The sequence below is a fragment of the Notamacropus eugenii genome, chromosome 5 (assembly GCF_028372415.1).
Source record: "Notamacropus eugenii isolate mMacEug1 chromosome 5, mMacEug1.pri_v2, whole genome shotgun sequence".
In the NCBI taxonomy this organism is placed as follows: domain Eukaryota; kingdom Metazoa; phylum Chordata; class Mammalia; order Diprotodontia; family Macropodidae; genus Notamacropus; species Notamacropus eugenii.
The window spans coordinates 233,149,255-233,176,900 of record NC_092876.1 but is presented as its reverse complement, the minus strand read 5'-3'; the positions used below and the strand labels follow the sequence as shown (position 1 = coordinate 233,176,900).

The 27,646-nt window shown below is 39.5% G+C and overlaps 2 protein-coding genes across 5 annotated transcripts in view; one reads left to right on the top strand and one right to left on the bottom strand.

The window, feature by feature from the left end:
* DCAF17 (DDB1 and CUL4 associated factor 17) overlaps positions 1 to 16,647 on the bottom strand; it is a 32,199-nt gene extending 15,552 nt beyond the window's left edge. The window contains exons 1-9 of one of the 3 annotated variants that reach the window (XM_072612297.1): positions 16,394 to 16,647; positions 15,784 to 16,011; positions 14,376 to 14,479; positions 13,072 to 13,294; positions 9,205 to 9,341; positions 7,952 to 8,030; positions 4,354 to 4,443; positions 973 to 1,080; positions 540 to 645 (exon numbers count right to left, since the gene is read on the bottom strand). In XM_072612297.1, the coding sequence (XP_072468398.1) occupies positions 540 to 645; positions 973 to 1,080; positions 4,354 to 4,443; positions 7,952 to 8,030; positions 9,205 to 9,341; positions 13,072 to 13,294; positions 14,376 to 14,479; positions 15,784 to 16,011; positions 16,394 to 16,609 (1,291 nt within the window). In that variant the 5' untranslated portion in view covers positions 16,610 to 16,647. Of the gene's footprint in view, positions 1 to 539; positions 646 to 972; positions 1,081 to 4,353; positions 4,444 to 7,951; positions 8,031 to 9,204; positions 9,342 to 13,071; positions 13,295 to 14,375; positions 14,480 to 15,783; positions 16,012 to 16,389 lie in introns of all 3 variants that reach the window. The other 2 variants (XM_072612298.1, XM_072612299.1) reach the window with 2 other exon arrangements.
* METTL8 (methyltransferase 8, tRNA N3-cytidine) overlaps positions 16,631 to 27,646 on the top strand; it is a 130,352-nt gene continuing 119,336 nt past the window's right edge. Inside the window, exon 1 of one of the 2 annotated variants that reach the window (XM_072612300.1) lies at positions 16,631 to 16,989. The gene's annotated coding sequence lies outside the window, so the exon portion shown is untranslated. The remainder of the gene's footprint in view (positions 16,990 to 27,646) is intronic. The other variant, XM_072612301.1, reaches the window with a different exon arrangement.

The window sequence follows — 27,646 nt, the reverse complement described above, 5'->3', positions numbered from 1 at the left end:
TTCTCCATACCCATGATCCCTCTACTCTCCATTTTCAATTCCTAACATTACCACAGCCTAGCTGGGCTTTGTACATTACCTTAAAGGTGACTGCACTGTAGTGAAGCATTAGGAGATTCTTGCTAAAACATTGTTCTGAAAACTACAAAAAGTTCTACAGTTTCTGAAAACTATAAAAAGTAGGAGAGGAAATATTACAAGTGCACAGATATCTGGTGGATAACCATTTATGTATATTCTCTGATGTAGTGGAATGTAGGCTGGACTTGGATGCAGGAGACTTAGGATCTAGTCCTGGCTCAAACATTTACTATCTGACTATAAGTAAGTCACTTAATCTCTCTCATTCTTGGTGTCAACATCTGTAAGATGGAGATAATAACACTGGCACTACCTGTAGGACGATTGTAAGGAAAGCATTCTGTTAAAAAATTTTCACAATTATCATTTGTATAAATAAACCACTTTGGTCAGCAACATTAATAAGTACTCCCCATTTATTCTTTCAAGATGGAGAACATACCATGTAAAGAAAATACCTGTGATTTTAATATTACAAGGAATGCCAAAAGGTGACTCTCCTACAGTTCCAGATGTCCCACCCCATCTGCATGCACGTCCTAGGTCAAGTTTCTGCTGCATGAACTAAAAACAAACAAAAAACCAAACCATAACTTTAGCACCTAGTTCTACCATGTGGAAAAAAATATTTTTTTGTTTTTAGTTTTTAAAAATCACTTGCGTAAAAACGGAAACATCTACACATCTTGTATTTTCTATTAGGGCCTTTTCCTTTCCCCCTGACCATTTTAGAGGTTACATTTGCTTCTTAAGGGGTCGCTCAGTTTCTTCAACTCAAAATTCACATAATGTGTCTATTCTCTTGATGTAAAAGCTTGTTATTAAAGAAGAGCCAACCTCAATTCATTTCCTCAAGTTAATTTGAGAGTGGTAGATTTCATGTTTCATTACCTGTTCAGTGATGGCCTGGAAGCTATAGAGTCTGATCAGTCCTGAGTTATGCATTACAATCAACATTCCATGAGAAATCGTGGCATCCGTGACACCATTCCCAAAAATCTGGGAAGAAAAGGCAGAGTTCACCTGTGAGAAACCCCAGAGAAAACATTGCACCCAGTACGGTGGCTACAGATGCATCACACTGCTCTGACAGACTTGTTTACTATTCAAATTACTCACTTAGACTTGCTGTCTGTTGTTTTAATTTCTGGATTAAAAAAAAATTGAGTATTTCTTAGTAATCTATGGAATAATAGGTCTGTGACAGCAGAGAGCTGGAAAATCAGCTACAGAGCTGAGGTGTTATTAGGGGTGCACTACTGGAGTCCAAGGCTCTGAACACTAATGGGATCGGCGTGTGCACAATGAGTGGAGAACATACTCCTTAATGACGCAGCTGCATTCATTTGGCTCAGAGAGCTTTGTGCACACCCATTAAAAGCAACCCTATTCTCCATGGAAATATGAATACATTTTGTCCATCTAATTCTTAATGGATACCACTCCACTATGCATGTACTGCCAGGTGCCCATTCTTTATGCTAAAATGTTCTTTATAAAGAGAGATTTTTATTTAGCTAATCAATGGTGGAGAGACTGGATCTGGAAAAGTAATTCAAATGAAAAACAGCCAATTCTGGAATTTCACCCATCCTTTTGTTCTTCAAATCTCTAATATTGTTTGATTTTTCAGTCAGCCTTATGGAGGCCCAGGTCTTTTTTCTCTAAACAGTCATGTCAAAACCACCAACTGCAAAACTTACAAGGAAATTCAGAATGAATGGAACAGTGATTTAGATTTCTATGGATGTTTTGACAATGGATTCTGAGAATGCTCGCTAAATTCTCTACGAACAAACTAGATTCTATACGTTTAAAACAATTAAAGGCCAACATAGGATAATGTCCACAGCAGCAAAAAACAGTTTGAAATTAATAAATTTCTACCTTACAGGTTAATTATGTTTACTTAAAATTATTTGCCCTTAATGGTATGGAAGAATCTGGTGAGTCTCATTTCCAGTGTGAAATATAACTCTTGTGGAAATTAAATACATATTTGTGTGTATATGTATACAACATACACATACATACATATACATGATACACAGAAAACCTATTTCTACATGCATATGTGTATATATATGTTCCACTAGATACATATGTACACACACACACACACACACATATATATCTGTACACACATCACCCAGATGTGTTAGAAATGGGTCTTCTACTACTTAATTGTTCCTGTTTGCTATTCAAATCATCTCTCTACTCCTGGTGCTTTAATTTTTAATGTGACTTAAGCAGGTACTTAATAAATCCTTACAGAATAATTTAATACACAGAAATCAGATTAGAAATAGCCACTCATCCAGGATGAAACGAAATTTATGCTAGGGGAATATAAGACTATTGATTCCATATAATCTAAAGGCAAGCTGCCAAAAAAGTTTTGGTTTTTTTTAATGAGCAGGTGAAATTTTTTAACTTACGTACAAAGCTAATACAGGTAACAGAATAAACTTTGAGATAGCCACTTTTAAATTAAGATAAGATTCTGTTCCCATCTTTGCATTTCTCCACATTTAGTCATGTTTTAATGAATGTTCTGATAAACATACTTCATTAATTACTCAATATTAGAAGATACTATTTTGTTCATTAACACAACCACCACCACCTGCTTCTTAAGATCTATATATAAAACAAATGGAAGGGTTAATCAACTTCAGAAAGTGAGGAGTGGCATAGACTATCTTTCCAAATCTAGCACTCTAAAGCATTTTTGGTACAAAATAGACTGGTCCAACTACCTTCAAGGCACAATGTGAGGTGCTGGGAATACAAGAAAAAACAACAAAAACAAAACAGGACTTGCCCTCAAGGATCTTACAATTTACTGAAGGAACACGGAATACAACATGTACACTGACAAGTATCATTCAAGGAAGGGAGCAAAGGGGCAAGAAAAAGATCAGGCAAAGAGCCCTTGGAAAAGCACCAATAACTGGGAAGGAACAGGAAATGCTCCATGAAGGAGGCAGGAAGGCAGTTCAGGCATGGAGGCTTGTGGAACTACAAGGAGGTGGTAAATGAATTTCTGCTAACTCTCTCCTATATAGATTCTCATAGGTCATTAACATGCTGTCATGAGCATGTTAGGGATTCCCAAATATTGCTGTTTGTGCTTAACGCTACATTATTTTCAAATGTTATTTAGGAGGCACACGGGTCGTATTGGTTATGATTCACAGCTCTGAAACTACTCTCCATGTGCTTCTGGCTCTGTTAAAAGGCTCTAAATACTATTTCCTCTAAGGCTGGAAGCTAGTCATCTTCAAATCTTGAGGTTGTGATAACCTTCTATACTATTTTTCATATCCTTAGAACTTTAATTTCTAATGGTGTTGGGGTAGGGCCTAGATGTGATACAGCTGAAACAAATTCAAAACCCATCCATCACCCCGACAGTTTGCCTTGTGGAGTCTTATCACCTATAAGGCCCAAAGCAATGGTTCCCAGTGGTATATATAGCATTGACTGGCTTATTGGTTTTGTTCCTTTTTACCATTAAAGTCACTAACCTCCAATAAAAAAAATACCTTGCCCTTTCCCAATCCTCTTTCATAGATGAGCTAGGAATTTAGAGGGGCCATTTCAACACCTGAGGCTGTATGTAGCTACTTATGTTCTAAATCAAAACACTTTTCAATCCTTAGTCAAACAAGATACTATCTATGTAAGATAAACACTTTCTGTATGCTATTATCCCCTTGATTCTGATTTTAGAAGACTCTTGCCTGACACTCTTTAATGGGTTTAGCATTAGGGTTAGCAGGGGGACCTGACTTTCTGCTACTCAGGGTTACACTCAGATCATTAGAATGTTCTTCTTCCAATCAAAATTTCCTTTTAAAAACTAAGAGACTCTTGTTCTAAAGGAGCCTTGAAAAACAAAACACATATCGCTGGGTCCAAAATCAAATGAGAGCAGGCAAAAACTGTATAGGAGAAGAAGACACATATTTGATTTACTATGTATCAGCTGTATTGCAGGAAAAAAAGGTATATAGGCAGACATGTTTGGTTGGCTGGGGAATTTATTTACGTGCCTGGCTAGGCTCACAGATTTGCTCCTTTCCACAACCAGTCATCACTGGCTACAAGTCAAGGAGTGTTTACCCTTCTCTTTAAATGTACAGCTTAGACAAAAACCTAATGAGGCAACAATTAAATGGGGGTGGCACCTGGAGAATGAGCAAGGCTTATTGTACCCCATTCTTACAGTTGCTGCAGGTCATACTTAATTTAGAAACTAGCTCTTACTTTCTTATTAATCTCCAGCATCCCTATAAGTGAGAGAGGTATGACTCGAAATACAGCAAAGTACAACAGCACAGACGGTTGAATGCCTGCCTGGAAAGAAAGAGAGAAATTAGAGACAACCCACTAAACACAGTTCCTATGCTTCAGGCAACACTATGTTTTCATAAAGGAGAAAATGCCCATCCATCTAGAATGCAACTTACAGGCAAACAAGTTAAATTTGACATGAAGAAATAAGTATTCAAAACATCCCCACAAAACCTTCCATCATTGGAGCATAAAATTGAAAAAATGATTGACACACACCAAAACCGTAAATATTTCTTAGCAGTGAGAGACTCTGGGTTTAGATCATAAACTGAAGCCCAGAAAACAAACAAGCTAATCAAGAGAAGCACAGCTATCAAGGCTCAATGTATCATTTAAAATTAGCATCATGTTGATAAGAACAGCAGGTCTTCAGGAAAAGAGAAAAAAATGCCTCAAGTACTACAGCCTGAATTATTTCTCTTCTTAAAGAAGAGATTCCATAACTGGAAGGACATGGTCAGGCCAGTTTCCTTAAACAGCATAATAAAATGCAAAAAATGTTCTCAAATGGATCTGTAGGAATTTTCTAATGTGTCATGGAACTTTTCCATTCCCGAAGTAAGGGAAGATGGCAGTGTGGGTAGAACTATGGGGTAAAAAGGACAAAAAAGGCAACGATTAAAAAAAAAATCTTTCTTATACTGCTGTTGATTATGGAGAAGGAACAAGGGACAGGGAGGACCTGAGAGGGCCAAGTCCGAACTACTTTTTTAACATATGGGGAAACTGCCAAGAAAGGTAAAGTAATTCACTTAAGGTCATAGAGGCAAGACACAGCAGAGTCAGGATTCACACCCAGGTCCTCTGACCCAGATCCAGCTCTTTATTCCTATGCCACATTACTTCTAAAGCAGGGAAGGGTCCTGGAGACATGTGCCCATTACTTTGCAAACCTTAAAGTGCTACACAGATAAGCTATCCTTCTTCTTCAAGGGAAAGATATGAATCCATCTGAGCTTTGCATGTGTCAAAGGCATGTGGGAGGAGACAGGGAAAAGGATGGGAGAAAGCTTACGTATGGGAGGAATCAGCTAACAGGCATTTACCAAGCACTTACTACGTGTTATGCACACTGCTAAGCCCTGGGGATACAAAGAAGGAGCCCACACTGTAACGGGGAAGACTAAGTAAATAACTAAGTGTATATGCACACATCTACTATATGTTACATGTGTGTATATATGCATTATATGTATATTATCTGTATACATGTGCGTGCATGCGGCCGCCCCATCGCCCACTCCCCCACGGCATGTCCAGAGTATACCAAACATAGTCTCACAGGGGCTGATATAAGCCAGCTGGGGGAAGGGCCTCTTTTAGAAGGTGAGATGTGAGTTGCACCAGGGAAGTTAGAGGAGAGGTAATGCCTTACAGACATTAGGGACAGCTAGTGAAAACGTCCAGACAAGGGAGATGGAGCATCTTGTGAGAGATCAACAAGAGACGAATAATGAGTAAGAACATGAAAAAGAAAGGAAGGGAAGCTTATGTATGGAAGAGATTATGAATATGAAACAGAGTTTATGCTTGATTCTGGAAATAATAGGGAGCCTTGGAGTTTATTGAGTATGGAAGTAACATAGTCAGACCTGTTCCTTAAGAAGGTGGAGGGACTGGAGTGGGGAGAGACATGAGGTAGACAATGGCCACCAGAAGGTCATTGCAATAGTCAAGACAGGAGGTAATTAATGAGGGTCTGAACCAGGAGACAGCCACGTAGATGGAAAGAAAAGATAAAGGCTCCCAAATGATCCAATATATGATAACGAGCTTAAGTGAGGAGTTGAGGATGACACTGAAGCTGCTGCCATCCTGGGTGACTGGGAGGATGGATGGTGGTGCCCTTAACAGTAACAGAGAAGTTGAGAAGAAAGGATAGTTTGGGGGAAAAGGTAATGAGTTCAGTTTTGGACACGTTAAGTTTGAGGTTCCTGCAGTATCTTGAGTTAGAATGGCAGTTGGTGATAGGAAACTAGAGTTCAGATCAGAAATGGATATACAGATCTGGGTATCATCTGTATAAAGATGACAACTGAACCCGTGGAGGATGATCCGATCTCAAAATAAGACATTACAGAATGAAAATAATGGGCATAGGGTAAAACCTGGGGGCATGTTCACATTTAGTGGGTGTGATTTGACAAAAAACCAGCAAATGAGATTGAGAAGTAGATGTTGCCAGTGATGTCTTACTTGCCAAATCTAACGGACTTTTCTTAATGGTCATCCTTTGAGACCTCACTGCAGCCTCTGCTAATCACCTTCTCTAGGATACTCTGTCCTCCCTCTCCTAGGTTTTGTGACCCTAGTCTCTTTTGGTTCTTATCTGATCACTTCTTCTCAGTCTCCTTTTCTGGATCTTCAGGTTATATCTGCTAACCATGATTATACTCCAAGGCTCGGTCCTGAATTCATTTCTGTTCTTCTTCCACACCATCTCACAAGCCAGTCTCATCAGCTCCCATGATTTCATTTCTCTCTATGCAGCCCTAGTCTCTCCCTTGAGTTCCAATTTCCAAATGCCTCCTGCATGTTTTGAAGTGGATGTTCTATAGGCATCTCAAACTCAAACATCAAAAGTAGAATTCATTCTCCCCCAAACCCACCTCTTTTCCCAAGCTATCACTGTTGAGTATTCCACCCTCCTCTGATTACCCAGTACTGTGACCTCAATGTTACCCTCCTACTCAATAAACTCCAGTAGTTGTTCATCACCTCCGGATAAAATATTAAATCCTCTATGTGTTACTTAAAGCTCTTCACAAGCCTCTTTACCTTTTCAGTCTTCTTATACTTGTCTCCCATCCACCTCGTCTATGACCCTTTTTGCTCTTCCTCCCACAGGACACTCATCTCCCCTCTCCATGACTTCTCACTGGTTATACCTCATGCCTACCCCCTCACCCCTGCCTCCTAACTCTCCTGGCTTCCTCTAAGACTCAGCTCAAATCCAGCTTCTGAAAGCCTTTCCCCAGCAGCTAGTACCTTATCCTCTTACCTTCCATCTTTTGCTTTTCATTTACTTTCTATGTCTTTTGGATGTACCTTTTTATTTTTGATCTCCTTGATTTGAATGTGGACTTTTTGAGGTCAAGGATTGTGTTAGCCTTTCTTTGTATCCTTATCACTTAGCAGTATGCTTGGCACCCAGTAAATGCTTAAAAAAAATGCTTACTGACTGACAGGTGGTAACAAGATGGCAAGAGAACGGTGTAGATTCAAATGACACCACAACTCCCCAGAGAGAAACAAGTCAGTATGACATTAAAGATAAAATATTACAATACTGATTTAAAAAAATTAGTTTTTCAACTAAAAAGATGCCATGAACTAAAAGAAATAAAAGAAAATAAAAGTGAAATTCTCATTACCAACCTTTAAAGCCTATCCCCAAATCTTAGGGTTATTAGTTTTACTGTAACATTTCTTCTATAGGCATCTGTAGACAAAACCTTATAGGCCTGACTTTTTCCAATCAACCAAAAATCTAAAGATACATATTTACCTGGCGTGCCAGAGCAGTGGCTTTGCTCTGAGCTGATTTGACAACAATGACCTCTTGGGGAGTGTCCCAATTCAAATATCTTTTTAAAAGAAAAAAAAAGATATTTGGGATTAGCTTCTGGCATATATTTACTCAACTATGATGTATACACTATTTTACAAGGCAACGATCTTTAACTAGGAGTGGGCAGTTGTGAAGATCAAATGAGATTACAGTGAGTGGCTCATAGTAGGTGTCTAATCAATGCTTGTTCCCTTCCTCCTTAAGACAAAATATTTTATTAAATATTTATAAATCACTGAAAAGTTCCCCTGGCATATACAAAATAGTAACTTGAAATGTATATGTCTCTGTTTAATAATTTTTGAGTCTTGGTACTTTAAAATATTGTTTGATCTACTGGTATCAAAAATTAGTAGAGCAAAACAAGCATATACTTTTAAAATAAAAACCTTGTAAAAATCCTGAGTAAAAAAACTGCTGTTCTATTTCAGACTTTACATGCACATCAATTTCAAAGTCTATTTTACTTAGTTGACTGCTACCAGCATCACACCAGGCCACCTCAGTTAGATGTAATTCCTACGTACTCTGAACTAATATTGCATTTTTACCTCTCTTATTTCACTTTCACATTCTACATCTTATTATGGCAACTTATTAATTCTCCTACTAGATTATAAGATCAATGAGGATAGGGATGATTTCTTACTATTTTTTAAATCCCTCATAGCCTGTGGCACACTGCCTTACACATAAGATCACAGAGTTAGAGCTGAAAGTGCCCTACCTTAGAGACCACAGCCACCCAGGCTCAGAGAGGTTGAAGGACTTGCCTAAAGTTACAGTGGTTGTGTCTGAACCCAAGACTTCATGACTCTAAATCCAGTGCTCTATCCACTACACTAGGCTACCATTCCAAGAACTTAATGCATAAGAGGAACCCTATGAATATTTACTGAATGAATTAACAAACCAAATGTTTGAAACCAAATGATCTTTAGGAGAAAGAGACTGGAATTTGGTATGAAAAAAAAAAACAACCTAGCTTAAATTGCATCCTACAGTTTAAGAAATAAAATTTACTTAAGAGACAAGCCAGGGAAACAAAGGAGAATGGTGTTAGGAACTCAAATGCCAGTTATGCGTGGGGAAATATATCAAAAGGAGAGCTTGATACATTGTAAATCATAAGTCCTGGAAAATAAGTGTAGTAATAAAAACTTCATCTTAAAAACGACTAAGTTTCATACCTGAATTTGCAATAAGAAGCAAGATAAACTTTCTCCAGTATTTCTCCATTATTAGCAGATATACGAAGTAGCCAGTTATGAGCAGTCAGTGCTATGAGGGAAGACCTGTAATCTGACGGACTGGGCAGTATGTCTCCCTAGACAAAAAATAAGTGAGGTGTGAAAAGTCTGAATTTAGCCATGAACAAGGGATACTGCCTAGCATCCAAAGAAAACAGCCCAATTCACAAGGAAAAATTCAAACAAGTAAGCAGCCTAGGAGAGAGGCACATTAAATGTCTGAGTATAGCAGCACTATTCATTAGGATGGAAGAGAGCTAGTTGTGTGTATAAGGTTGCATTCATTAATAACTCCTAAAAATAGATCTGTCACAGAAATATGTCTGAAATTTGGCAATTAAGTGTCACATGAAGAATTTACTTTATTCCTTCTGTCTTCCCTCCTTGCTCTGTATAACTCCCTTTACTTCAAAACTTTCCTAATGTGCCTGAGACAAATTACACTAACTGGTGCTCCCTATTGGTTCTACTCTGACCTCAATTTAAAAACGCAATTTGGAACTGAAAGACAAAAGTGGAAGAAGAGGTGGACGTTCACAGTAGTGCAGTCAATGACTCCATTCAATCCCAGAAGTGGCCCCTACTCTCACTGAGGAGCTGCCACAAGGTGGAAGTCTAATACAACAAGGAGTAGAGGGGAGGGAGACTGCATTGGGTTTATTGGAAGAGAATGTGGCTCTAAGAGGAAAGGTTAAGGGAAATGGGAAATTTCAGATCTAGCTTTTAGCCAGTGTTTCCTTAGGCTGAGAAGGAAGGCTATGCAGTGGGCAGGAAATAGGCATAGTCAGTTTTTCATGAATGGTTGTTAAATGATTGAATTATTAAATATATTTCACATGGGTGTATGAATTTTTCTCTTTTACAAATGTTAGGAAAAGTTGAAAAAAAAACTCTTCCTGCTTATCTGTTATATATTGAGGCTATCACTATATAAACATACAATGCCTAGGTACTAATTCAATTTAAGCTACACACTGACTATACTGGCATCCATTTGCAATGCTTTAAATGCCCAGGAACATTATTATAGAATCATAGATGTAGACCTGGAAGGAACCTCAGAGGCCATCTAGTCCAACCCCTCTATCCTCTTCCATCCCATTTGATCCACTGGGTTCAAACATCTTCCCTAAGCCTAACTGCTAATGGCATAGAGAGTGAAAAGCTTTAGGAGTAGAATATTATCAGTAGTATGTGTTTCATTTTTGTTTTCAAATCGCCAGTGTCTAGAACGGTGCTTGGTCCAGAGTAGGCCTTTAATAAATGCTTGAGGATTGACAATACATTTTCGGATTTTTTTTCCCCATGAAGAAGTTTCTTTCACTTCAAGTAAGAAAAAAAAATCAGAGGCAAAGTCAGGAATTGGGCAATGTCATCTCCCACTTACGCACAACGGTCCTTATTTTCAGTAGTAGTTTATCCTGGTATTGTCCAAAAATGCAATTAAATACTGAAGAGAAGGCTTTGTAACCATTAAAATAGTTTAGCAGTAAAGATGTCAGAGATTCAAAATATGTCCACTCAAAAATGGCTGTTTAAATGACCTGAGTTTTATTTGATTTTCATTCTGATATAAGTTATTTCTTGGCAAAATAAAACATTGGTGTTAGGAACTCAAATGCCAGTTATGTGTGGGGAAATATATCAAAAAGAGAGCTTGATACATTGTAAATCATAAGTCCAAATCTAGCCATTTTCATGGCTAAAGTTTGATTTTATACTTTGTATCCCCAGATATTGAGGCCCATTTCTGTAATGTGCTGCTGGCTGTGTGATCTTGGTCAAGTTACTTCTCTGGAACCCAGTTTGCTATGCTTTTTTAAAGAAACATTTATTATATATTTACTTATTTTTAACATTCATTTGAAAAAAATTCTGAGTTCCAAATTCTCTCCCTCCTTCCCCCCCATTGAGAAGGTAATAAATGTGATATCAATTATACATATAAAATCATGCAAAACATATTTCCATTTTAGCCATGTTGCCAAAAAAAAAGAAGAAAAATAAAGTGAAAAAATTATACTGCAATTTGTACTCAGACTTCATTGTTTCTCTCTGTGGAGTTAGACAGCAGTTTCCATCATGGGTCCTTTGGAATTGTCTTGGGTCACTGTACTGATGAAAACAGCTAAATTATTCACATTTGATCAATGTATAATATCGCTGTTACTGTGTACAATGTTCTCCTGCTTTTGTTCACTTCATTTGCATCATTTCATGTAATTCTTCCGAGGTTTTTCTGAACCTGCTCATCATTTCTTATAGAACAACAGTATTCCATCATAGTCATATACCATAACTTGGTATTCCCCAATTGATGGGCATCCCCTAAATTTCCAGTTCTTTGCCACCATAAAAAGAACTGCTCTAAATATTTTTGTACAAATAGTCTTTTCTATTTTCCTTTGATCTCTAGGGTACAGACCCAGCAGTGGTACTGCTGGGTCAAAGGGTATGACCAGTTTTATAACCCTTTGAGCATAGTTTCAAATTCTTCTCCAAAATGGCTGGACCAGTTCACAATTCCACCAATAGTGCATTAGTGTCCTAATTTTTCCACATTCTTTCCAATGTTTGTCATTTCCTTCTCTGTCATGCTAGCCAATCTAATAGGGATGAGGAGGTACCTCACGGTAATTTTAATTTGCATTTCTCTAATTGATAGTAATTTGCAACATTTTTCTGACTACAGATAGCTTTGATTTCTTCTGAAAACTGCCTGTTCATATCCTTTGACCATTTATCAATTGGGGAATGACTCATATTTTTACAAGTTTTGGCTCAGTTCTCTACATATTTGAGAAATGAGGTCTTTATCAGACAAATTTGCTATAAAAATTCCCCTCTCCACCCCCCATTTCCTGCTTTTCTTCTGATCTTGACTACATTGGTTTTGTTTGTGCAAAATTACCCATTTTATTTCCCATGTTCCTCTCATCTCTTGTTTTGTCATAAGTTCTTCCCTTTTCCAAAGATCCAGCAAGTAAAATTTTCCACGCTTCCCTAATTTGCTTATATCACCCTTTATGTATCCATTTTCTAGGCTTTTAAATGAGATGGAGGTTGGAGTAGATGATCTCAAAAGCCCCTTCTTCCAATAATGACACTTAATAGTCAATGTATATTTTTTAAAAATTGCAAATACTATTTTAAAAATGAATTGCTTTCCTAAGGAAGACATTAATAGTAATAGAAGAAAGTTTCCAGAGGTCCGAGTAATCAACTGCAAAAGAATTACTTTCTTCTGCCTTTTCTCTTGATAAAGGGCAGATTCATATTATATGTTCATTTGCAAGTTTATTATAACCAACAGTTTAAATAGCCATGAAATATTATTTTTCCAAGAAACAAACACTGTATTATCATGCTTTCAGGACAGTAAATACAATGATAATTTTTGTTACATTTAGGAGAATGATACAGCTTCATATTATTAAAATTTTACCTCTGAAATTTAAATATGTTCTCACTAATTCTTAAAAGCTTTAAATACAAAAATGAATTTTATTGCAAATACTCATTAAAAATGAAAGTCTTTATTGAACTATGGAAATTTTTTAATATTTGTTGTTTTGTCATGACTGAGGTTGACAATCAAAAGCAATAATCACTTTTTGAGTTCCTTGAATTTTCAGAAGACAATCCCTTGCTGTTTCTTCAATTAGATTATTTCAAATTTCTCTCCTAGCTCTAGCACTGTGATAAGTGCCTTTTTGCCCCAAATCAATAGTAAACTGTCTTTCTATACTAAAACAGCTGATTTTTTTTTAACATTTATTAGAGGAGGGGGAGGGGGAGAAATCTTACCACAGGGCATTCCCACAATAAAGCATCCTCTATTTTTTCTGATTTAGAACACTTCGGCATCTCATAACGCTTTCTTGGCTCTGCTGCAACACTGAAGAAAAATGATAACAAATGATCACTCTTCTTAAGAAATTCCATGCTGTTTATAGCCTGTTGTCCATTCTGACTGATATGAATTACTCCTTTACTGTTCTTCATTTTCATTAAGTGCCATCTTGACCCCCTGCCACACAGAATGAAAAGATTTTTTTCTCCTAAGAAATCTGCAGCAACATTTCTTCCCTGAATAATTCCAATTTAAAAATAAGTACCACTTATACAGGGGAAATATACTAATAGTGTGATGCTCAGCAAATCAATTATTCTCTCGGAGTCTCTTTGTTCTGCAGTAAAATGGGCAGGGGGGAGGGAGAAGGTAGAAGTGCCTTCCTTACAAAGTTGCTGTGAGCATCAGATAAGATAGGAAAAGAACTTTGAGTGCAATGTAAATATGAGTTCCTGTCATTCTTCAGGAGTACCTTCTCTAGGATACTGTCTCATTGGAGAATCAGGTGACTATTTTATTCATTTTTGCCAGCCCATCAATGCTGAGACTGAGCAGAATAGCACAGGATTGCAAATAAGGCTGTTTTTAATGAAAATTTTTGGTGTTTCTCACAACCTTCTAACAAGAAAGCCCAAATCAATAGCATCCATTCACAACTAATGAAACGATCTCAAAACTAACCCTAATCATTTTGGTAACTGATTATTGTTAACCTATTATCTTTTACCTTTATGTGATGTGAAACACCATCAGCATTCTAAAATATGTTATTTGATTTATTAATTTTTTTATTCAGTATCTGTGATTTCATTGATAAAGCAAATGCTTATCAGTGCTGACTGGAAACTATCCTACAACATAAAATCTTAAGAATCTTGCCAGGAGGCACTAAGAAGTTGTGACTTTCTCAAGGTCATGCAGCTCTAAATGTATCTAAAACAAGACTGGAATCCAGGCCACCCTGACTTTGATCCCAGTTTTCTATTTAGCAGTTAATAAGACTTCTCACTTACGAAAAGGGAAATTACTGCTTTAGTTTAGAATTTAGAGAGCTAAACAACAGATAATTTGAGACAAACATTCAATGGCCATCAGACTTTACCTTAAACTCCTTAACCCTCCCCTTCTCCCCACTTGTCTCATATTGCTGTGTCATAGAGCACAAGATGGCACTTCCATTCTGCAGAAATTCTGGGGCAGTTTAGACTCAGGATGAACACTGATGTGTGATAAGTGTGAATTTTCACAAAAGAATCACCTGCTGACACAGCACCGGTAATTGTCAAAATATATTCTTCCTCTCTCATAGGCAATAGGTGATTTAGAATGAGTGGTCCAAACATTCTTGAATTTAGTGCTTTTCTGAAAGATACAATGGATTCAATGGTCAACTGTTCATATTCCTCCCAAAAGACAGGACACTAGCTTAAAATTAACTAGCCTAAGGTGTAACGGATGCTTCTTAAGTAAAAAGAAACAGAGTTTAAAAGTGAACTGGCAACTGATAAATAATTTTCCATGAATACTTTTACATTAAAATGTGACTGCATGCTTACTGTGGATATTAAAATTAGTTAGGAAGGCTTTTGGGGAAAGAGCCTTGAAAAAAGTTAAACCAGATAAAAGGAACAGTGACTAGGCACATTAAGCAATGAAACAGGCAATTCAGTACACCAATAACAAAGTTTCTGCCTTGTTTTGCATCAGCCTTTTCGATCCATGACGGTGGGGAGGGTTAGGTTGAGGCTTAGCTGGGTTCTGATGGAAATGGGAGTTTGCTTGGTCTGAACAGGTTGTAGAGAAAGCTTGTGAGCACTTTGCCCGCGTTTTAATTGCTTTCCCCTCACATATCTACTGCAATGAAGTGAAGTTACTCATTATTTTCAGTCATACTTAAGGAAGAAATAAAATGAAAGCGTCTAGAAGCTATTAATAGTGCATTAATCAATCTCCTCATTTCAAGGCCCTTCAGCGCTCCTCCTCTTTACGTATTCCTTAACCACGGCTCATCTAAGGAAACCATTCAAAACAACCCAATTTGCTTCCTCCTCCAACCCCGCCCATCCAACTGAGAGCAAAACCTAACGCCTCCTCCAGGAACTGGGGGGGAAAAAATCTTCCTTTAAATCGATCTAGGCAGTATAAGAATTCTGATCAAAGCAAAGACCAACCACGATTCTTGAGGCTGGACAATGAAGCATTCAACCCACCTTCAGATAGACAGGTGATGGACTCAAGGGGAAGAAAATACGTTTTTTTCCCCAGACAAAGCCACTGATATAATTAATTTGTTTTGTTGACTATGCATATTTATTGCAAAGGCATTTTTTCTTTTTCTGTTTGGTGAGAGGGAGTAGCAAAAAAAAAAAAATAAAGTAGAAAGAAAGAGGATCATTGAAGCCCATAAGGAAAATCAAAGAAGCAACACAAGACGGGTAGTTTTGAGAATCACGATCTATTTATGATGTATTTCTAAAAGAGACCCACAGTACAACCCTCTTTTTCTACGTAGATGAGGAATTCATTTTATTTAATGTTTAAATTCAGGATAATTTTTAAATGAAATTTTAAAAGAAATTGCTTTCTCCTAGAGATGAAGCATTCACACGTTTCAAAAGGACAGGTGCGGAGGGTGTGAGAGGGTAAAAAAAACTGACCACAGTTACCTGGCACACCAGCTTCCTCAGAATCCCCAAGTTTGTCCTCTGAACCATCCCAGCATCACTCGTGAAAAAGCCCTGGGCCCTCCTGCTGAGCTGGCTGCAGATGTTAGGCTTCCCGCGAGCCCGAGGGCGACCGGCGGCCGAGTCCGGGCACATCTGGGGAGGTGGAGGGCCCCGGGGCGGCGCGCGCGGAAGTCCCCCCCGGGCCTGGCGGCGGGCACCAAGGGCGGGCTGGCGGGGATTCAGAGAAGAGAGCGGACATCACTTCCCCGCGAGGCCAAGGCCCGGGCTCGAGCCAGCCCCGTGCATCCCGCTCTCCCCGCCCCTACGCCCCAGGAGAAGCGGCCCTCTAATTCCCCGCTCCGAGCTCCCGCCGGGCGGGGGCGGGGAGGATGGGGGTCGAGAAAGGGCGGCGCAGAGTGGGGCCCGGGGCCGATAGGAGCGGGTCGGGTGGAGGAGGGGTACGACCGAAGGAGAGGTTGGCAGGGGAGCGATTAAGTTAATCCGTGCTTGGCACTGGGGTCTAGAGCCCAGGGGCAGGTGACCCGGAGCCGGACGGGTGACCTACACGGCAGCAGGCCGTCTAGGAAGTAAGGAAAGGAAACAGACCCACTTTCTGGCGGCCCCGAGGCCTGGCGGCCGTGGCCAGAGGTAGTAGTAGAGGATGCTCCAAGACCGAGCTCAAGCGGCGTTCCCACCCCGCCCAGGGCACCCAGAGGAGAACAAAAAGAGGCCGCCTCCCCACCTTCGGCCTCCGAATGTCGCTAGCTCCTCTGGGAAATGTAGTTTCTGACGCTAGCGGAAAAGATTTCCGGACTACAATTCCCATCGGGCTCCATGCGCGGAGGGCGGGGAAGAGGAAATTGTCCCCGCCCTAGTAGAGAGCCACGTGGCCCTCCCAACCCGGTCCTGCTAAGCTTGGGACCCGCGGACCCCGGTTGGGCTGATTGGGCGTTGCGGCGGGGGTTTGGGGGAGCTGCGTAGTCTGGACAGGTGAGAGAGGAAGAGTGGACTTGGTCCAAAGCCGTTTACGTGGGATGCCCTGCGCTCCCCTTGCAGTCCCCTGCCCCTTCTAGTACAGCGTGCTGAGCCCGAGCTCACATCGTGGGTCAGGGACGGAGAGGGGCGCTGTGTCCCGGCGTCCAAGCTCGCTCGTGTGTAAGAAGGGAGTGTCTTGTCTAAACCAGAAAAGCGAGCCGCACTTTGAAGGTACGTTACTCCTCCTGTGGCCCCTTCACTTTCATCCACGCCCCGCTCCACCCTTTAAACCAGCTTCCTGGTCAATATCCAGTATCCACTAAACATTTATTAAACAGCCTGTTGTGTGTCTACGGTGCTCTGCTAAGCAATTGGGATACAAACCAATCAAGGATTCGTTAAGTGCCCACCATGTAGAGGACGCCGGGCCAGACTCAGGGAATACAAAGTATACACAGAATGAAACAAAGCCTTCTCTCAGGGAGCATTCCTTCTTGTGCAGATAACAAGTACGCAAAGAAACATATACAGCATCAGTAGAAAGTGAACAAAGACAAATACGTAGGCAAAGTTGTTCAATGCAAAGTAGTTTGGGAGGAAGGACGTTGGTATAAGGAAGGGACCAGGAAAGCTTTTCATGCAGAAGATGGTGTTTGAGTTGCGTCTTAAAAAATGAAGAGAGGTCAGAGATGAGGAAAGAGTGTATCCGAGGCATTTGGGACTGCCAGTCATTCAGTTTATTTTATTAAGCACTCACTATGTGCTGGACACTGGTAAACGGGGTACAAAGAGAGGCAAAAGAAAATCCCTGCCATTAGGGAGTTCGTAATCTATTGGGGGAGGTAAGCAACAACTTTTGCTACTGGCAAGGCACGGAGAGGAGGCCGGTTTGGCCGAACCACAGTTCAGGATAGAGTGTCATGACCAAAGAGACTGGAAAGATAGGTTGGGGCCAGGTTGTACAGAGCTTAAGGCATAGTGCCTACCCATCAGTAGCTTATGATTTAATAGAGGATTATAGGACCATAAATTTATTTTGGAAGAGACTTTAGAGTTCATCTGGTGCAGTACCTCCATTTAGGAAATTGAGGTGCAGAGAAGTGATTTGCTCAAAGTCACATAGTAAATGGAAGAACTGCGTTTGAAACCCAAGTCTCCTCACTACAGATCAGTGCCCTTTCCTCTACACCACGAGGCACGAGGTGGACAAAGACATGTACAGACTGGGTGCTAAATAAAGGGGAGGTGTAAACCAAAGTGCTTTAGGAGAACAAAGGCCAGAGAATCATTTGTCTGGAGGAACAAGGGAAGATGTTAAGGGAGACTCGATCATGACTTAAGGTGAAAAGGAAAGCCAGTAGAGAGCAAGAATAAGACTTGAGGTGGGATAAGGAGATGGCTAATGGGACAAGATATTACAGGAGCTAGAAAGGTGTAGAATTAAGAGCTAAAATGGTACTTTGGCCTCTACCACTGTCTCCCTCTAAGGGAGGAGGGGGGTTATGATGTGAAGGGCATCTGCTGAAAATAAAGAAGTTTTTGTTCAGTTTTCAGTCCTTTCTGACTCTTCTTGATCCCATTTGAGGATTTCTTGGCAAAGATATGGGAGTGGTTTGCCTCATTTTACAAATGAAGAACCGAGAGCCACACAGCTAGTAGGTGTTTGAGGCCCAATTTGAACTCTGGAAGATGAGGCTTCCCAACTCCAGGCTGGGGAGGGGAGAGGGAATATGGGTAGAAAAGAACTAGGAGTCCACAAAAAAATTAAAGGATTGCTGAACATTGGCAAGCTCAGAGTTGAGGTTTGATTGCTTTACTTCACAATTGGCCTAATTAGCACAATAATTAGCACCAGTCATCTCCTCAGAATGCTTGGAATCAGAGAAAACAGATGGGGAGGGGGTTACCCAGAGTTGAGGATTTTCAAGGCAAAACAACCGAGGAACTTGGAGTGGAGCCAGGCACTGGGTTCCAGTCTTTCATTTTCCACTTAATAGTAGTATTACCTTCTTAAGTAGGAAATTCACTTAATCTCTCAGATCCTCAATGACTACATCTCCAAAAGGGAAGTGGTTGTTTTGGTTTGGAGTGCTGGGAGCCCCCAAATACAAGGGTACAAGGGATCTGTCTTGAAAGAATTTGACCACTCAAGCCTTTTTTCAGTGAAAATAGCAAGGTTTATTTGTGCCAGTAGAAAGGGGCTAGCCTGGAAGGACTTCTGTGAACTGATGCTGAGTGAAAGGAGCAGAACCAGGAGAACTTTGTACACAGCAGTAACCACAGTATGCGAGGAATTTTTCTGGTAGACTTAGTCCTTCACAGCAGTGCAAGGACCTAAAAAATTCCCAGTGGACTCTTGAGGCAAAATGCCTTCCACATCCAGAGAAAGAACTATGGAATTGGATCGAAGAATGAAGCAGACCATTTTCTCTTGTGTTATGTTTTGTTTTGTTTTATGATTTCTCCCATTTGTTTTAATTCTTCTATGCAACATGTCTAAGGTGAAAATGTATTTAATAAGAATGTATGTGTAGAACCTATGTAAGATTGCACACTGTCTTGGGGAGAAAGGGGAGAAGGAGGGAAGGGGAGGGGGAAAAATCTAAGATATATGGAAAGATTGTAGAAAACTGAAAACAATTTTTTTAAAAAATGTGCTAGATTCTAAGTGAATCTGAGCAATTTAATGGAGGTAGGAAAAGATGATGAGAAGATATGTACAAGAAAAGATCTAATGTGAAGACTAAGGGGTGGTAAATAGCCTGGGGTGGTCCAGGTTAAGACTATGCTTGGAGTTAAGGAGAGAGCCACAGTGAAAGGGCAGTTAAAAGGATTATTGAGTATCTAGAATAGGCTGGGGTGGGCCAGAAGCCTCAGGCAAGCAACCAGTGATTTGGGCAGCTGAAAATATATGGGAAAGTTCAGGGTCCAGGTCCCATCACCCCATTATGGTGACACCACTTGTACTACCAGCCTCCAGAGTTGTGAAGATTATGTGATTCTCACAGTTGTGAGCTATTAGTTAAATAAAACCTGATTGATTGTTCTAGGTCAGGAGTCAGGAACTTTGACTTTGAGGCCACATGTGGCCTTCTAGGTCCTTGGGTGCAGCCTTTTGACTGATTCCAAGCTTTACAGAACAAATCCTTTTATTAAGGAGATTTTTTCTGTGAAGTTTGGATTCAGTCAAGGGGCTGAACTTGAGGACCTTGAGGTCAAAGTTCTAGGTTAATAATGAAAACAGACTTGAAATGACTGACTTTGGGGGGGGAAGGGGGGGGCCAACCTGAGTGGGACCAGAGGGTCAGAGACTTAGAAGTAGAAAGGACCTTAGCAGTCATCTAGTCCACATTCTTTATTGAAGGAAACTGAGACTCAGAGGGGGGATGTGATTTGCTTTTGGTCATGTGTCACTGACAGAGCTGGAATTCAAACTCCAGTCTTCCCCAAATCAAACCTTCTTTCCATTGGATCATACTACCTCATCTGAGGGTCAGGGCTTGGTGATGGGAAGATGTCAGCCATTAGGGGCTTAATGGGATAGCCTGGGAGAATAAAGAGGGTAGAATTTTGTGATTTTCTTCAAACATGGTCTGAATAGCACTTAGCACAGTGCCTGTGTATTGTTGATGGAATGGGAAGATCTTTCCCATCCATTAATAGGACTATGTGACCTGCTTAAGTAACATGGAAGCCTAAGTCACATGAGTCTAAGTCACATGGAGAAGGAAGGGGTGGAGTAGGAAGTTAGTGTGAGTTGGAGCTTGGAGAGAGGAGGCAGAGAGATAGAGAGCAGCTAGCATGGGTGAGAGAAGGGCATTTTACTTAGGGGAGCCTGTTTGTAGGAAGGTAGGATGGAGGGAAGTATTGGGGATGGCAGCGCTCCCAGCAGTGATAATGTATATGGACTTCTTGGTTACTTTGATGGATTTGACTTTCTGGTATATGAGTAAATATCTTGGTTTTGTCTTCAATGAAGAGAGTCTGTTATATCTTGCGATTCAAACCTGGAAATACACTCGCCACTGGGGTATTACCTTGGCGATACAGACGGGCACATAGTAGGCATTTAATAGATGCTTATTCACTGACTGACTGTCCTTCCCAGTACTTCATAAACTCTCTATTACCTCTAAGATTGAATATAACACCTTGGGTCTTCAAAGCTCTTCACAGCCTGGTCCCAAGCTACCTTTCCAGCTTCACTATCCCTTAGTTCCTTTCATTCACTTCTCACTTACTGCCAAGAAAAGCAGTATAGTAAAAGAAAAAAAAAAGTACTGACTCTTGAGTCAGAGGATCTGAGTTCAAATTCCCACTTCTATCACTTACTGCTTTTGTAATACTTAAATCTCCTTCAGCCTTAATTTCCTCATCTGTAAAATAGGAAATTTGTCTAGATGCCCTCTGAGGTGCTTTCTTGTTCCAAATCTATAATCCTTTAATCCAAATTGTCCGTCTTACACTTCCTTATATGATGACATTCTATCCTGGCTCCTTGCCTTTGCACTGATTGTCCCCCACATGTGGAATACGTTCCTACCTCACTTCCACTTCTTAGAATCCAGTCTTCTTTAGTCTCTCCCTCCTCTCCCCCCTTATCTTCTATTTCATATATAATTTGTATCATACATATATGTACATATACATATGTGTATATATGTGCTCATGTTGTTTCTCCTAGCTATATTGCAAAACTCCTCAAGGACTGATACTGTTTCACTTTTGTATCTGTAGCAGTTAGCACATTTTTTGACACATAGTAGTCACTTATATGCTTACTAATTAATGAGGTTGAAAGAGCATATTTAGAAGGACATTAGATAGTGATTTTGATCACAGATGGAGAGTTCAATGTGAGGTCTAGGAGGCACAGCATCCTAATTGATGATAAGGTTTGCTACTGTCATGAAGCTGTTAGTCCTTTGTCTTTAGAAAGGACCAGTGGCATCATGAGGGTAATATCTTGACTTTCAGGTAAATTGGATTTAAGTGAGGTAGAGATGTGTAAGGTAGTCAACCTTACTCTCCTCCAGAGACATCCAGAAGCCCAGTGGCAAGACCAAATTAAGATGACTGCGGGGACCCAGGATGCAGACGGTGACCTTGGCCTTTCTAAATTAAAGTCTTTCCCAGTCTCAGTTTGTCAGAAGCAATGCGCATTCATGACTAAAGGCTAAGTAAGAATTGAGATAAAAAATGGCCCAGTTTGCCTTCAGAAAAAAATTAATCTGGGGGGCTAAGACCCTCAGGGTTCCCCCCCCAACAGAAAACAGTTGCTATTTACATTCGTTCAAAGCCTGAACTATGAGTCTTGGCCTGGGGGCTATTATTGGGCATTCAGTGAACTTCTTCAGATTTTTTGGTTTGCCAGTGGCAAACTGCCGAGCTTCTTAAATTGAATTTATAATCACTCCAAAGACTTTGCTTTATTTATCCACAGAGGAAAAGCTAAGTGGATGAAGGATGTTTATTGTCCAGATATGCGATTTGATCAGCATGCCATAAAACTCCTCCACAATCCTTATATTTTGGATAAATTCTGTAAATAGACAAAGAACATGATCCAAAACTGGGCTGGAGGAAAGTGGACTGGATTGCCTTTGGGAAATTTGCAATACTTTTACCTGAAATAATAACCCACATTTTTTTTTTTTAACACAGCCACGTTCTGTGATTGTGAGTTATGGCATACTACTTTCTCCAAAGAATTGAATTTGAAGGGAAGGGAAGGGGGAAAAGACAAAACAGAAAACAATCCCAACCTCAAAATATCCACTGGGGAATAAAATTTACACAAAAAAGCAAGTGCAAAATAATTTGAGGAAGAAGAGTGTTTACAAAGAAGGGAGTCAGGAAATGTGTCCAGTGGGAAGTGGTACCTGAGTTAAGCCTTAAAGCAAGCTACAGATTCCAAGATGTGGAGATGAGAAAGGAGTTCATTTCAGGAATAGTCTGCACAAACTCGTGGAGATCAGAGATAGAACATTGAGTACAGTATTAGGAATAACAAACCGATTGCTTTGGCTAGAACACGTAGTGCTGGAAGTCGAGTAATATGAAACTCATTCAGAAAGGTAGTCTGGATGCAGTTTATGAAAAACTTTCAGTATGAGGTAGAAAAGTTCGTATTTTATCCTGGAGAAACTAGGAAGACCATAAAGCATCTTCAGCGTAGTCAGACTTGTGCTTTAGGGAGGTTCTTTTGGCAGTTGTATAGAAGGTGGATTGGAGAGGGGAAGATTTGAGGCCGGAAGACCTATTAGGATGTTTTATCAGTATTTTAGGAGGACCTGAACCAGGGTGTTTGCTATCTGATTATGGTCTCTTCTCTTTAAAAGAGGCCATATGTGAGAGGTAATTTAGAGATCAAATTGAGACTTGGCAACTCATTGACTATGGGAGGAAAGGAAGGGTGAAGGATTGAGGAGATTCTAAAGTTTCTTGTCTTGTGTAGCTGGATTGTAGAACCTCAACAGAAACAGGGAAACTTGGAGAAGGAGAATATTTGGGGAGAAAGATGCAATTCATTTTCAATATGTTGAGTTTGCAATGTGGGACCAAGATGAACATTCAGAGATGTACTGCAGGCAGTTGATGATGTGGGCTTGGCACTGAGTAAAGTAATTAGAGCTGCATATATAGATTTAGAAGTCATCTACATAGAGGGTGTTAACTGGGGAATTAATGAGATTGTCTCAGGAGAGGGTATGGAGAGAGAAGAGAAAGTGACCTAGCACAGAGCTTTGGCAGATAATTCCATTTAGAGTGTCAGGTATAGATGATCCAGTGAAGGAGACTGAGGAGTGACCAGATACTAACATAAAATCCTATGGATGAGATAACAGACAAGAAGAAAGGGTAGTCAGCAATGTTAAAACTTCATTGAAGTCAAGGATTAAGACTGAGAAAAGGTCATAAGATTTGGCAATTAAAAGATTATTAATGACCTTGAAGAGAGTAGTCTTAGTTGAGTGGTGAGGAGTGGAATTGAGAAGTGAGGGAAAGATGAAAAAGTGGAGGCAAGGTATGTAAATGACTTTTTCTAGCACTTTGTGAAAGAAAAGATATAGGAGCATCCTTTGAAGGGATATTAGCGTCAAATGAAAGTTGTTTTTTTAATTTTGGAGGAGAGCTTTGCATGTTTGTAGGTAGCAAGAAAGCAACCAGTGGTTGATGGAAAGATTAAAGATGAAAACAGGGAGAAGGGAAGCATGAAAGAAACAAGCTTCCTGAGGAGAAGGGAGGGGAATGGAATCAAGCAAGATCAGCCATGAAGAGTTGGCCTTGACTTATCATAGAGGTAACTTCTCATCAGAGAAGAGGCATAGACCAGGGGGGATTGATGTATGTAGAAAGAGTTTTGAAACTCTCTGTGGTAGGGGCTGCTAAGTGGTGTAGTGGATAGAGCAGTGGCCCTGGAATTAGGAGGACTGGAGTTCAAATCTGGCCTCAGACACTTAATGGCTTTGTGACCCAGGGCAAGTCATTTAATCCCAATTGCCTTCAGAAAAAGAAAAGTTTTGTACTGCTTTCTTCATTGATCAGAATCAGAACTCACTTCTCTACTTCTGTTGTCTGCATAATTCTAGAAGTTACAGATTGTTTTTTGTAGACATTTTTGAACATTTCCTCTCCATTTTCCTATTCACTTATATGCAGAGTTCTTTAGCTTGGGGTATGTGAACTTGTTTTTATTAATATTTTGATGGCTGTATTACAATAGAATTGGTTTATCTCAGGTATTTAAAAACGTTATCCTGAGAAGTCCAGGTTTGACCAGACTGCCAAAGGGGTCCATTGTATAAAAAAGCTTAAGAACCCTTGCCCTACAGGAAATGAAGTTTAATAATGTCAAAGCTTTTTTTTTTATAAGATCTAAATTTTTTTTTATGCTAGTTCTAAGTAAAGGTTCCCAGTAATTTCTTTATATTTTATTTTTAGTCTAAATTTAAACAACCCAAAGAGTTATTTCCATATACGTAGAATACCCAAAAATAGGATTCTATATGAAATCATGAGTCTCCATGACAATTGCTTACTTTAAAAAAAAGGTATATAATAAATTTTACATGTTACTTTCAAAACTGTCCTGCATGTCTGTGCTTCCTTTTAAGCTTTATTTTTTAAAAATGTTCTCTGGAACATTTGAAAAATGTCACAATAGCTCTCTTTTTAAAATGTCATCAGTACTGCTATCCCCACTCCCGACTACCTCCCCAATTAATTTATAAGAAGGGGAGGGAAACTTTGTAGCAAATAAACATAATCAAACAAAATGAGCCCACACAGTAGCCATGTCCAAAATTGTTTGCTGTTTCCACACTTTGTGTCTGTCAGCTTTCAGTTAGGGGATCACTAACATTTCACCTTAGCTCCTCTGATTGGTGGACTGGTTGATGGAAACATGGCTTTAATCAGAGTTCTTAAGTCTTTAAACTTTATTTTTTCTTTACAGTGTTGTTGTTCTCATATACCTTGTTTTTCTGGTTCACATATTACCCCGAATTCTCTGAAATAATATCTTTTGTCATTGCTTGTGGTTTATTAATATTTTATTATATTCTTATACCATAATTCATTCATCCATACCTCATTTGTTTAAAGAGACACTGCCTTAGATTCTAGTTCTTTTTTTTTTTTGTTCCCCCTTTAATCCTTCAGGATCAAGAAATTTGTTTTATTTGTTATTATTCCCTCCCTGCTATTTTCTTTCCTCTTAACCCCTATCTTGGCTCCTTTTCCTGTGAATTTGAGGTATTTGTACACCAAATTCTTTCTTTCTCTTTCCGTGTGTGTGTGTGTGTGTGTGTGTAAGTGTAACTCTCCTTTGTCCATTTAAGAAAAGAGGAAGGTTCATCTGATGCCCACTGTCTCTTCTCTGTGTTTGTGCGTTCTCCTGCACTGCCTTCAAGTCCTGTCCCCTTCCTTTTCCTTTCTATGCAAGTGTCTTTCTCCTTTTACCTTTCTTTTCTTTTTCCCCTCTTCAAGCCCTCACAATACAACCTCACAATACAACAGTCCACTCCTAGTACCTCTGTTTTTGTCATTTGCCTCCCTTAACTACCTTTTGAAGACTTTAAGTTTCTGAAGGGGCACATATTTCTTCTACCTCATTAGGATGTTAGCACTACACCATCATATACCTCCTTTTAGTTGCTTAAATCAATTTATCTTCTTGAGTTTCCCTGGCTTCTGGGCTTGTATTTTAAAGTTCCTTCTCATTTCTAGTTGTTTGTTTTTTTTTTTAATCAGAAATTCTCTGAAGTTCTCTATTCAATTAAAGATGGGTTTTTTCTCCCCTGTAGGATCGTAATCATCTTTTCAAGGTAAGTTATTCATGCTTATAAGCCTATATCTTTTGCCTTTTGTCATATTGTATTCTGAAATCACCTGTTATTTAAAATAGAAGCTGCCAGGTCTTAGTTGATCCTTACTGTAGCTCCTTGGGACTTGTGCTATTTCTTCCTTGATTTTTGTAGTATTTTTGCTTTGATATGCTCTGGATTTTGCCGATGACATCCTGCCTATGACTGTAAATTTTAGAGTCCCTTTCAGGAGATGATCTCTGAATTCTTTCTACTTTTACTTTCTTCTCTGGTTCTAATAGACCTGGGCAGCTTTCATTTATAATTTCTTGAAATGTAGTGCCCAGGATTAAAAAACATCTTTTTTTAGAGAGGCCAGTGATTCTGTTTTTCTGGTTAGTTGTTTTAATATCAGATACCTTACATTTTCTTCTATTATTTTCCCCTAGTCTTTTGATTTTATTCTAATATTTCTTACTGTGATTTCTGTTTGGTCTGTTCTAGTTTTCAGAGAGTCTGTTTCCTAGATAAAATTTGCCATTTCCTCTTCTAAGATACTTAATTTCCTTCAATTTTTTTTACCCTCTGGACCTTTTATTTATTTTCTTAAAAGTCTTGCTTCATTTCTTCTATGTATTCATGTACTCCTTGTGGAAAATCCTTTTTTTTTTCCCCTTTGAACCTTTGCTTGCAATTGTTTTGGAGCTATATTTGCAACCTTTTTTTTATTTTTGTGAAAAATTTACTTTTCTTTCTATCTTTAATTCCTGAACTGGAGTTGTGTGTCATATCCTACTATACTTTTAAGATGGGATAGTAGATTTTTACTTGATATTACCCAGGTCACATGGGTTCCTGTGCTAAATTCTACTTTCCAGGTCCCTTGGATCTCTGAGGTTCAAAGTATTCAGGGGCTCTTTTTGACCTCTTTTGACAGTGTTAGAGACTGGATCTGGGCTTTTCTGGTCTGAGTACTTTAGCACTGTGCTGCCTGATTCTACTCCCTTAAACTTCCCAGGTCTTTACTCTGAGGCTTTCCCAGGGGAGCCCTCTGCTCTTGATACCCCAGGACAGAGAGCCTTGAAAGCTGTATAGGTACTTCAGTACTTTCTTAATCTTTCACATATTTCCCTCCAGTTGTTTGTTGCCCCATCAGATTTTCTTTTTTTCCCCCCCTTTTAAAAAATTTATTTATTTTTAGTTTTCAGCATTCATTTCCACAAGATTTTAAGTTCCAAATTTTCTCCCTCTCTCTCCCCACTGCCTACCTCAAGACAGTCTACATTCTGACTACCCTCTCTCCCAATCTGCTCTCCCTTCTATCACGCCCCTCCCTTCCCTTTTCCCCATCCCCTCTATTTTCTTGTGGGACAAGATAGAGTTCTCTATCCTATTACCTATATTTCTTATTTCCCAATTGCATGTAAAAACAATTTTTAACATTCATTTTTGAAACTTTGAGTTCCAATTTCTCTTCCTTCCTCCTTCCCCACCCATCCCCACTGAGAAGGCAATAAATTTGATATATGTTATACATGTATAGTCATGCAAAAGACTTCCATAAAAGTCATGTTGTGAAA